The sequence below is a fragment of the Panulirus ornatus genome, chromosome 41 (genome assembly GCF_036320965.1).
Source record: "Panulirus ornatus isolate Po-2019 chromosome 41, ASM3632096v1, whole genome shotgun sequence".
NCBI lineage: Eukaryota > Metazoa > Arthropoda > Malacostraca > Decapoda > Palinuridae > Panulirus > Panulirus ornatus.
This window is the reverse complement of record NC_092264.1, coordinates 15322833-15335617: the sequence shown is the minus strand read 5'-3', so window position 1 is coordinate 15335617 and position 12785 is coordinate 15322833. Positions and strand designations below refer to the sequence as shown.

Genomic DNA, 12785 nt, shown 5'->3' with positions numbered 1-12785 from the left:
TGTATTAGTACTACAGTGGTTGTCGTCCCTTCTATTGGATTATTGCCCTTAGTGAGCGAGGTCTTCCACAACATTCCTAGTAGCTTGACAAAGGTCTTTGTACACTCAGCACTGGTGGTGAGATGCCATCTGGTCCATGAGATTTAAATGGGTGCCCTTCCTTTATCAGAATCCTCACTATTAGTGGATTCATTTCAGTTTCCATCAGGGGTACTTCCCCTCCTTGGCAAGCAACACATAGGATTGGGAATCTTCTCCATATACAGCTAATCAAAATGAATTCAAACTGCAACAGATCACCGAGTCCTACCAAGGTTGTATGTGACAGTGGAAGAGAACAGAAACCCTTTGATTAGTGTGGTAGGACTAGACAGAAAAACACAGTCCTTAAACTTCATGTTCAGCCCCTCACATACCACCTCATCTGTGTCATCAAGTCTGCCATTTAAGCTCTTCAATCCAATCTTTGGATCCTTTGATGTTTACTTGTTCCTAGTAGATTCAGTAAATAGTTTATGATGCACGTTAACGTTTTGATTATTCATCTTTTGCACTGATCGTTTATGTACGTGTGTGTGTTTTCTCTTTCATTCTGTATCTTTTTGTTCTCTTGATTTTGCTTGGGTCTACCACCTTTTAAACCACTTTTATACTTATTCAGATCCCTTCTCTCTGTTGGCTCTTTACACTCTCGTCATAGTACTGCTCTGTACTAAGGTTTTGGAATTAAGTCTCCTGGTATGTACCCTTTGAAGCAGGTGTTTCAGACATCACAGTTCCCTTCCTTATACTCTGTCTTGTTAAGGGACGTCTCGTTTTCTTAAGCAATTTCCCCGTGTAACTCATCTCGAGTTCCGAGTGAAAACTCCTCTGAAGGTGAGGTCCATGGGTATTTTCAGTTTCAGGCTGCAGAGGATATATATATATATATATATATATATATATATATATATATATATATATATATATATATATATATATATATATATATTCTTTTTACGTTGGAGGGTCCAGTCACGGACTTTAAAAGTCCACATTATGGCCAGGTCTTAATTGAGATTTGGAGAGGTTAATGAAGAGGAAAAAGAGACAAGTGAAAGTGTTTACGAATTTTGGGGATAAGCGAAAAACCTGGGAAAGACATGCGAGGGTAGTGAGTTCCAAAGCTTCGATGTGCAAGAAACAGTTATCAAAACGGCCCATCCTTGTGTTGTCAATGGCTACACATCAATCATGTGAAAAAAACATATGATATATATATATATATATATATATATATATATATATATATATATATATATATATATATATATATATATACACACACACACACACACACGTCTTTACATAATATTATTGTCTGTGATTATCTTGTTCACCATCAGTGTAAGAACAAGAATCATCGGGTGACGGGCCAGGTGGCAAGCCGCACCCTCTGTCTCCCCCCTCACCACGAGCTAGAGGGTGTGGGTCGCCCTGACCATGGCACTCTGATATTTCAGAGGCGGTCGACACATAACCGCTTTTTTCCCGGGACTTTCCGGCAGCCACTCAGCAGTTGGAAAGGTCGCCTGGTCATTCCTGGTGGGGTGTGGACGTATATAAGGGCCCCCTCGCTCCTCCTTCAGCAGTGAGGTGTTCTGTGTCCACTACAGCAGGATGAAGCTAGCGGTAAGTTGGTCTACTCTCGTTGTTAAGTAGAGAATTGATCCCTGGAAATATAATGAGGAAGCGTAGTCAATATTCTCATCTATGGTGAACGTCATAAATCACACGCAGCCTCGCCCTGACAGTAGAAAACGAACTTAGTAAACAATAATATCTGAGTTTCACCAGCAGGCACAGTTCCTGTTGAGTTCTGGCTTTTCCTTTGTCCATGAAGCAAGTGTTTGTCCCTTTGAGCCTCGAGGTACGACTCATGCCGTGACCTGTTAGGTTAGGGCTAATATTATACCTAAGGTTGGCAACCTGGACGTACTTTCCTAGGCTTCAGTGGGGTACATTGTTGTCGGGTTCTTATCACTCTTTGTCTGGAACACTGGTAGGCTTAACACACACACAAAACGGGCGGGATCTGACAGCAAAATATTATCACATGATTCCCGATACATTATTTTTTTCTTCGCTTCTGTTCTTCAGCCGATGGTGTACGTTATATCAACTTAAGCCACAGGAAAATTATCGTTTACTCGAACTTTACACTGATTGTATCATCGTGAGAGTTTTCACTATGATTATCCAATCTATTCGTTTCGGCATTAATGTCTAATGTATACCAAGCGAAATATGGTATACATAAACATACCACTAAGCACCAATAGCATCTAGTGTTTTGTACGAAGACATATAATCTTTCCCCGGCTCCTTCTCAACGGGTGTTCCTTCTCCCTGCAGGTGTTTCTGTGTGGTTTGGTGGTGCTGACGGAGGCGCGTCCACAAGCGCCCCAGCAGGAAGTGGTTCCCGACATAGTAGCTGCGTACGACGCTTACCACAAACTGTGGTTGGCCGAGGCCACGCGGAATACTAAGGCAACCCCTTCACTACACAAGACACCAGCACAGGAACAACCGATGGCTCAGACACCTGCTCAGGAACAACTGACTGCACAGGAGCCAGCTCAGGTACAGCTGACAGCACAGCAGCCAGCTCAGGTACAGCCAGCAGTTCAGCAGCCAGTTCAGGTACAGCTAGTGGTCCAGCAGCCTGCTGAGGCACAGCCAGCCGTCCAGCAGCCAGCTCAGGTACAGCCAGCCGTCCAGCAGCCAGCTCAGGTACAGCTAGCCGTCCAGCAGCCTGCTCAGGTACAGCCAGCCGTCCAGCAGCCTGCTCAGGTACAGCCAGTCGTCCAGCAGCCTGCTCAGGTACAGCTAGCCGTCCAGCAGCCTGCTCAGGTACAGCTAGCCGTCCAGCAGCCTGCTCAGGTACAGCCAGTAGCCGAACTGATGCCAGAGCCGATCGCTGAGGTGAAGCAAGCGCCCCAGGGAGCGGTGGAACTGGTGGCTGAGCCTGCAACCCCCGCACCAGACATGACTGCCGCCTTCAAAGACTTCCTCGCCCTGTGGAAGGCTGAGGCAGCCAGGAACTCCGTTGCCCCCATGGCGACACACCGTGTGCAGGTTCAGACACAGGCCGCGGTGCAGCAGGTGGCACTGCCGGAACAGCAGCCAGAACAGCTGCCCGAGCAGCAGGAGATTATGGAGGTCATAGTGCAGGCCCCTGCAGCACCCGTCCTCTCTGCTTCAGAGATGCAAGCAGAGTTCGCTAAGTTCAACACCCTGTGGAAACAGGAGGCGGCCAGGAACACCAAGGTGCCTATTGCAGTTGCTCCCGCCCAACACACTCTCAACCTCCTGCCCAAGGTAGGTGCAGACTACGCTATCTTTATCATGCCAGAGCCATTATTTTTACAAATTTTTCGCTCTTATATATATATATATATATATATATATATATATATATATATATATATATATATATGTACTCGCAATATGAGAGAGAGAGGGTCTATTTGAGATCACGTAATAGCCTGAAATAACAGTTGAGGACCTTGAATTTGTGGTGACTGTTGACTTCAAAGAAAAATCCCACTTTAGAAACTTTTCCCATTTTCATTTTGTATTTCGAAGGTGTTTGGGGTACGACAGATGGGAACCAGATTTGGTCAGAGAGGGAAATGTGGTGAAGTGGATCATCAGTTCATTACTCGACCTAAGATACCGAGTTTCTTATCTGAACTAACAATAGCAGAGATGTTGTACACCTCGGTAGAATACAATATCTATATATAAGACATTTATAACAGCTGAGGCGGAACGCTCCAGTTTAGGGTTTTTTTTTATACATCCGTCAAGGATATACGTGAGACCCTGGCGAGCCCCAACCTTGGCCACTGTTTGTGCTTACCCTTTCCAGACTCAGCCTTGGCCACGGATCGTTACTACCCTCTCTACACCCAGCCTTGGCCACGAATCTTACCAACCCACTCTACACTCAGCTTTGGCCACGAATCTGACCAACCCACTCTACACAGCCTTAGCCACGAATCTTACCAACCCTTTAACCCAGTCTTGGCCATGGATCGTTACTACCCTCCCTACACCTAGTCTTGGCCACGAATCTTACCAACCCACTCTACACTCAGCCTTGGCCGCGAATCTTACCAACCCTTTCTACGCCCAGTCTTGGCCACGGATCGTTACTACTCTCCCTACACCCAGCCATGGCCAAGAATCTGACCAGCCCTCTCTACACCCAGACTTGGCCACTAATCTTACCAACCCTTTCTGCACCCAGTCTTAGCCACGGATCTTTACTACCCTCCCTACACCCAGCCTTGGCCAAGAGTCTAACCAGTCCTCTCTACATCCAGCCTTGGCCACGAATCTTACTAACTCCACTTACACCCAGACCTGGCCATTGTTCGTGCTAACCATCTCTACACCCAGCCTTGACCACGCATCTTACCAACCCTTCCTGCATCCAGCCTTGGCCATGGGCCGTGCCTACCTTACTCCAGTTTATTGCTTTCCTTTAAAGTTGCGTTGAATATTTGTCTTACGCTCTTTCCATCTTCTACAGGCTGGGCTGAAACCGGTGTTCAGCGCCCCTGGTGGTAAACCTGTGCTGGTGGGCTCCCCCGTCGTCCCACAGGGCCCCCACGGCGCCCCCATCATGGTGTTGTTCGGGAACCCCCAGCAGCAGCAGCAGCAGGTGGTGGTGTAGACCGGCCACGACCTGGTCGGTGGCAAGTCCGGCTATCGCTCCTCGGAAAGCCAGGATTCTGATGCGAGTGTGATAAATATTGTGTGTCTGAGGCATGAGTGTTGTACATAAGAGATGTCTATTTTCATGATCTTATATAGAGATGTCTATTTTCTTTTCATGATCTTCATTTGTAAACTCTACAAATGTCATATTATTTTTGTCAAATAAAGAAAATATATGCAATATTGTCTTTCCGTTTTCTGACACGTTTTCAAATGAACTTTTTTATCAATAATGTTCCCCCTGTTAACATTATGAGATACGTAGGGGAGGGAGGGACAAGAAAATCAGAGAAAATAAACACAGTACACTTTATTATGGTATTCTCAACTGTGCGATGATCGGAAAACATTCACGGCCGGTGAAAAATTCCCTTCCTCCAAGAGACAGAGACCCAGCGGTTGCATTTAGCCACATCCAAGAGCGATGTCGTTAAAAACGTATCTTGACCAAAACGTTAAGACAGTAACTTTTCTCCTCTGTTTAGATTCTCTTTCAGTAGCCACTTTATCATCTAGGTTACATGAAGTAAAAAAAGCGCGACGAATTCAACGCCTCGTCTCAGGGCGAAATGTGTCGGTAACATGGTCAGGGTGTTGGCGTGGCGGTGCGAGGGAACATGGACAGCGGAAGCCATATTTAAAGACTCCACTGGTCGTCGGAGAGCGCGGGGAGGAGAGCCAGTCGATCTCTGTACACCCGCCGTATACCTGTGTTTGATTCCTCCATCATACAGCCGCTGTCGAACACACACTTATCTGTCGAGTAGACTACCAGATTAGAACACACACTGGTTTGGTAAGCAAGCGTTCTGCTTTCACCCTGACTTAACTGGTGTCACCGATAACATGAACATACACACACAAGTGTACCAGGGAAAGAAGACAGAATCCCCACCATGACAAAATACATACACTAACAGGTATAATATTAGTATATGAAATACATACAGCTCATAAGAGAAAATAAGCATCATGCATAATTAATCTGAAGGATACACATTCTACCACGATTACTCTTAGTATGATGGCATGAGATGGATATTGACACATCATACAACTGGTCCAAGATGTATACAGTGTCGTATATCTTACTGGTATAACTGGATATATTCAGTCTCATGTATGTTGGCATGACACCATACATACACTCCCAGTCACACAAAACATGCCACAGACGAAGCCACGTCGGATGAAAAAAAAAAAAAAAAGCAAATGCAAGTACGAGGATGCAGAGAAAAATCATGAAAACAAGAAAGATCGCTCTGAGTTCTGCAGGGTTTGTAGATCTGAAACTGGAAGGGTCGGTCATGTGAAGAGGCAAAGATGTCAGGGGGCGAGAGACTTCCACAGCTTCACAATGCAAGAAAAGAAGGAATCATCATAACGAGAAATCCTCGTGTTGTTGGTCTCCACATAAAAACTATGGGAAGAATCAGTCAGTTTCATGCCACGAGTCCGGATCTTAACGAACCTGGGACACACGAAGACAGCTCATGATAATAGAGGCAAAAGTAATGTCTGTAGAGCAGGAAAAAAAGAATAGCAACACCGAAGAAAACAGAAAGAGATGATTGAAGAGAAGTAACAATTGGCATATCAGGATGTGTACACCACCAGTTACACAACTGGATGAAGAAATATGCACTTATTCATGCTGTTGTTAGAGGAAAAAAAAAAAGTCTTCTATCACAAGGATAAACAACGTTGCTGGTAAGCCCCACAATATGAGTGCCTACAGAGAATACAGAGATGCACCAGTGTTACCAGGGGATGGGTACTAAAGATATGACGAAGTTTCGAAACCTGATGATAGCCTAGCTCATACCTTCAGTGCAGCAAAGCCCAGCGGCGGCACAGCGGCCCTCCTGCATCCTGCCACAGGTCTTGAGGTCGGAGTTGGTGCAGGTAAGAGGCACCAGGTTCTCGGCTTGGCACAGCCTGGCCTCTCGTGTACCCAAGAAGCAGCCGATAGCTGGGCCACAGCAGATCTCTGGACCCATGCAGCGACCCTGAAGGTCTGGCCCGCACGACGCACACTGTTGCAATTAAAGAGGCGCGTCAGTCCTCGCAAACTTATATATTGATAACGTGACGATCACATCAGTCCATGATGATTTCATTCAGGGGAAATCACACTTCAGGAGTTCTAGTGGTTAATTGGATCTTCGCAGTACATGACGTTTAAGGTTTTACGGAAGAAATTCACCTCATCGGGTGTATACAATTCACAAAGTTCAACACCCAATACACAGACCTGCAGACCCAGTTGGGTTATGGAGGCGAGATGGTCAACAGGTCTTGTCTATACTGGGTTTTGAAAATTGGTGAATTGTTTACACCTGATGAGGCGGATTTCTTCCGTGAAGCATGTAGTGTATTGCAAAGTTTCGGTTAACTATTAGAACTCCCACTGAAGTGCGATTATCGTAAATATAAATTGCACTTGGAACCCTCTTTCGCTTGAAAGGGTCTTGATGTTTCTTCTTGAATCCTTTTACCAGGACTCCTGGTAAAAGGATGTCTTATCTCTCTCTATCTCTACATCTATCCTCTTTATTACGATGGCTCACATCAGTAGTGGACAAGGAAAACAAATGAACTCTATTGTTATAATATCCTTCAGGCATATAATCCTGCAAGGTATTTTTTTCCACCTGTTTTCCGTCCGGCGTGTTGCCGGAGGGAGTGGAGGGTGGGTAGAGAGCCTTTGTTTTGTTTTTCTTATAAGTAGCGTTAAGGCCAGACCACCTGGTTTGGACTGTGGGCCTGTTTGGTCTGTGCATCTATATAACTTAATTGACCAAATAATCATATATATATATATATATATATATATATATATATATATATATATATATATATATATATATATATATATCCCTGGGGATAGGGGAGAAAGAATACTTCCCACGTATTCCCTGCGTGTCGTAGAAGGCGACTAAAAGGGAAGGGAGCGGGGGGCTGGAAATCCTCCCCTCTCAATTTTTTTTTCTTTTTTTATTTTCCAAAAGAAGGAACAGAGAAGGGGGCCTGGTGAGGATATTCCCTAAAAGGCCCAGTCCTCTGTTCTTAACGCTACCTCGCTAATGCGGGAAATGGCGAATAGTATGAAAGAAAAGAAAGAAAGAATATATATATATATATATAGTGACAATACATGACTTAAATGATGCTAAGCTATATATTGGACTATAATGACAATGTTACGAAATAGGTATGATAATCTAAGTTAAGGATGTGGTATGCGATAGCAATCACAGAGTTATTTTACAACAGGAAGCTACGCGTGTATACGTTGAGGAACACTAGGCTTAAGGCGGATGGCTAGCCTACTCACCGTGCGGGACCGACCCAGCTGTGCTGTGGCGCCGGACCTCTTACCCCCTGGCGGACAGTTAGTGATGAAGCAGGCTGCTGCGGAACCCACCAAAATCGTCACCACCACCACCACACCCACCTGCATACCTGCTGGGTGAACCACCTTGCACTTAGACTATATTGTCACCATCAACAGTTATGGCTCCTGAAACAGAATGCACTATACACAGATGTTTGCGTGAGTTCTAGAGATACCACATTTACTGCATCAAGTGGTATGGTTTAACAAGTACCAACAAATTCACAATGATCATGTTTAGATACCCCAAAAGTCTATCGATAATTGATGATATCTTCAAAGTAACCAGGTTATTAAAACCATTGTTACTTGATAACACTGGTCGCCTACCTTAGCTAGGATAACTAATGGGCTTCCTCTGCCGAACTGGCTACTGCTATCCAACAATCGTCACTAATAACTGCTTTTATACATATATAAAAAAGCAATCATTACCTGCTCTAAGTGATTTCTCCAACTTGAGTTCGATGCCAAAGCCAGTGACCCAACCCTTCAGGGTCAGGTCACATAGGTCATACGGTCACAATCCAAGTCATACGCGTATGCTCAAAGAACTAAGAAGCCACATTAACCGTTGTTCAACCTTCCAGTTCTGCTGACAACTGTCGTTTTGGATTGTGTCAGTTTTGCTCTCTGACCAACGTATCCCCAAGCAAGTGGGGACTACACTAGGAACAAGATTTAGTGCTCTTAAGGAGTGATATGGACAACGAGTAGTGTCAATATACATCTGAGTAGGACATAGGTTGGTCCAGTCTATGTTAATCTATATTTCTTGGTACTCTGTGGTCAGCTAAGCTTGTGTCCCATGCAGAGTTAGTCCATCTATGAGACAGACGTTACAGAGCGATAGCTGGTCTGCTGGATCTTAATTTCGTCACTTGAGGCTAAATCTACTCAAGTTTGCACCTCGACCAAGCCAACTTAGCATAAGCGGAAGACGAAATAAAAACGACCACAATGGCAATGTCATTATTCTTCGAAGTGAGTCAAAGAAAATCAACCATGTTTTGGACATCAACAACCTCAGAAATAATATGATTTGGTTGATCATAGGAAGAAAAGTGAACACCCATTTCGTGTTTGTTATTTAAGACATATAGCATTTAGTGTTTGCTAGGACTGGCTGTTTCCATAATATTGGCTGGCCACCAACATCAATGATATGGGTCAAATAATTTTCTTGTCATCGACTAGTGTGAGACGGTGATAGCGGTAGAAGAGAATCTCCCTAAAGCTGCTGCGGTTTCACATTACACCACAAGCCTAATTCAGATATGGAGTTAACGAAAAACACTGACTCCTCCGTAACTCGTTTATCCTTTAAACTAAACATTTCATTCCCCTCGCACTCCCTCCCCCACAATCCACCGTACTACCTCACGAAGGTAAACCTATCGACCGACTCAAGTCGCCTGCCTGTGCATTTGAATATAGAGGAAAAATTGTCATTGTAAATGCTTGAAATAATATATTTTCCCTGACGTAGCACAAGACCGGAATAACATCAATTCGAACTGTTGTGCCCCCGAAAACTCCCATTCATTACACTTGTGTAACTATTTTTCCTTCTTCATCTTGACCAACACTTCAGATAACTGCAATGTTTCACGGTTCTTCGTTGATTCACACACCTTCTTCGTCTCTTTAACCTCAACCATGTTTGATACCAAACTCTCGGGCAGACTGGCTCGTATTGCGCAGCTACTATCTGTGTTCACTCCAGCACAGCATATGGCAAGCAGTATTGCCATCCTCTCTCCTTCTTTCAAGCGCGTTTTGATTTTCCCTGTTGCATGTACCTTTAACCAGGTATTCCTAATAGTCACAATCAATGACACATATCCTGAACAACAGGTTTACGTGGCTGCTGACCTTTAGTTAACCGATAAGCACGACTAAGAACCATTGAGCACGACGCGTCGTTGCGATTGACTGATAATATAGATAAGCGTCTGACCAGACCCTCAATGGTAAGGATAAATTCACGTCTTCATACTTCGTGCTAGTGTCGCACCGCTGTGCTTAAGGGGGGTTAAGTCAAACCCAGTAATGACTGCGCAGACATCAGGCGTGCACCTCTGGCGAAGACATCATACACGACTTTTAGTCTCCACATAATTCGGTCGCTCTCCTTCAGGTTGCAAAACTTCTGTTAACTTTTGATCAAACTGGTTTGTGGACACTTTTCCTTGCAGTAAACGAATTGCGCACCCGTGTCCTTCTCGTCTTCTGGTATTCATTCACGAATAACAAAGTCCTCTCAATCCACTGTGTCTTCCGAGAGGTTGGTCTGAATCTTCAACACGAACAGACTGCAAACATTTTCTCTCACTGTCATTTAATCCCGTCTCTAAGAGTCAAATTCCGATACATAGTCTGACACATCTTTCGCTTAGTAGTTCTGACCGGCAACCGATATCTGCAGGATGAAAGGCAACAGTCAAGTTGCCCACTAGTGTGATAGGTTGCAAGTTGCACTCTGGTTGGTAGCAAGACGATGGTTGCTGTATGTAAACCAGTGCTCTGTGTATGGGAAGGCTTGCATCACTGCGAAAAAAAAATCTTTACACACTTTATATACATACGAGTACTCACACACACACACACACACACCAACTTTCGCTGGGCGCTCATTCCTCGACCACTGCCAAATTGGAAGATGAACATCTGGGATGGTTGTGTACCGACTGCCCTACCAGGAATTCGAACTGGGGTCCGTTAGATCGGGGAGGTGGGGGTTGCAACGATAAACACTACACTACGAACGCTTGTACATGTGAAACTAGCTTGGCTACGCCAAATAGGATTCAGCTCGAGTGACTGGTGCGTATTCTTGATGTATACAGTGTGTGTGTGTGTGTGTGTGCTGATGTGTGTAGCGTGTGCTGGTGTATATAGCGTATACTCATGGAGACTTGCTAAATCTAAACTGCTTTCGTGCAAGTTTATCAAAATGATTCCTACGTCAGTATGTTCCTGTTTCACCGGTGTTTATAAGTCCGGATAGCACTCTTCTCGGACCCCCATGAAGAGCAATGGCTTAACCGTAAGACACAGACATCGCTGTTTCGCTCGCTGCTGCTGCCACGATTTGTGTCGCCACTTTGCTTACCTGTTGGCTGAGGGGCCGCCCTGAGTGAGAGGAGGAGGAGATGGTGTGGCGGTTGCAGGAGGGGAGAGCGTAGTGGCCGAATATCCTCTCACGGAGACTTATATACCTGCCTGAGGGAGAGTAGCCTATGTGTGTGGGAGGAGATGCTGGCGTGGAGACGTGAGCAGGGAAGACATTTGCGCGGCGGAGGCTGCAGGTGGAGACAGATGAGCAGCGAGGGCGAAGATGGCCCGCTTGGGACGACCCTGGAGCACCTGCACGCGAGGCTGCAGACGTTACCACACCATCACATGAACAGAAAGACATAAACGTGAAGTAATGTAATGAGCCCGGAGAACCACCCAAACCCCTCAACGTGAGATAGGCAATGGTTCAGTTGAGTATGATGAGCAACAACATTGGGGAAGCATTGACGTGTTTTGATACCTTTCGGAATACCCAACAGGGGCAAGCGCCTCCCCCGGAATAGAACCCAGAGTCATTGGAAACATATCAGTGAAAATGTCCTCCACAAACACCGATCTTGTGGGTGGTGTGCCAAAATTAGATCTTTGGAGTGTGACGTCAGGTAAGTCTTCTTTACATTACCCCATTAGAATATAACTAATACTTGTTCTCAGTTTCCCACTTTAGCGATGGAACGCTGAGACAGAGCGAAGAACGCCTCATTCGCTCACATCCACTCTCATACCATCATGTATAACGCACACAGGAACCAGAGTCCTACTGTCCACAGACCAGTCTGTAGCTTCCTCTGGCTACTATGTATGCACTGGTTCACCCACCTGACAGCACGTCAATGGGTAAGTGATAAAGCACATGAGAAGTGTACCAGTAAGATCTCTGACGGAGACTGGATGTAAAGAAAATGGATAGGGAACCTCTGTTGACCTGTGAGGCAAACTTTGAGTTACATGATTCTCTTCGAATCAATGCAATGTGGAGGAAAATCAAAACGGATTATTTGAGATATCACGTGATTTTGTACAGACAAGAAATCACTATAACTCTGACTGCTTTTAAAATACTACCCGGGGTTCGAATTCGATCGATGGTATATATACATTTGTTGCCAATGGACACACACACATATAATATATATATATATATATATATATATATATATATATATATATATATATATATATATATATATATATATATATATATATATAATATTTATATGCAGAACCTTTACTTCACCATGAAGAGGTATATGCACAATCACCACTGGAAAGAGAAAAATAACATCGAGTACTTTCGTTTATTACATCCTCAGACAGAAAATGTAATTAACGAAAGCACTTACTGTTCTTATTTTCTCCTTCCAGTGGCGATTGTGCATATATATACATACATATATATATATATATATATATATATATATATATATATATATATATATATATATATATATATATATATATATATATAAATATATATATATATTCCTATGAGTCCACGGGGAAAATGAAACACGAAAAGTTCCCAAGTGCACTTTCGTGT

The 12785-nt window shown here is 44.2% G+C and overlaps 2 protein-coding genes across 6 annotated transcripts in view; one reads left to right on the top strand and one right to left on the bottom strand.

Annotated features, from left to right (window-relative positions):
- Positions 1-1543: 1543 nt before the first annotated feature.
- LOC139761700 (uncharacterized) lies at positions 1544-4948 on the top strand. The gene is made up of 3 exons (XM_071686059.1): positions 1544-1671; positions 2395-3360; positions 4580-4948. The coding sequence occupies exons 1-3, from the start codon at positions 1660-1662 to the stop codon at positions 4721-4723; spliced, it is 1122 nt and encodes a 373-aa protein (XP_071542160.1). The 5' UTR covers positions 1544-1659; the 3' UTR covers positions 4724-4948.
- Positions 4949-5062: 114 nt separating this feature from the next.
- Positions 5063-12785, bottom strand: part of LOC139761699 (oxytocin-neurophysin 1-like) — a 62315-nt gene continuing 54592 nt past the window's right edge. For 2 of the 5 annotated variants that reach the window (XM_071686053.1, XM_071686055.1), the window contains exons 3-5: positions 8105-8235; positions 6593-6803; positions 5063-5523 (exon numbers count right to left, since the gene is read on the bottom strand). In XM_071686053.1, coding sequence (XP_071542154.1) covers positions 5405-5523; positions 6593-6803; positions 8105-8235 — 461 coding nt within the window. In that variant the 3' untranslated portion in view covers positions 5063-5404. Of the gene's footprint in view, positions 5524-6592; positions 6804-8104; positions 8236-11279; positions 11529-12785 lie in introns of those variants that run through there. The other 3 variants (XM_071686057.1, XM_071686058.1, XM_071686056.1) reach the window with 3 other exon arrangements.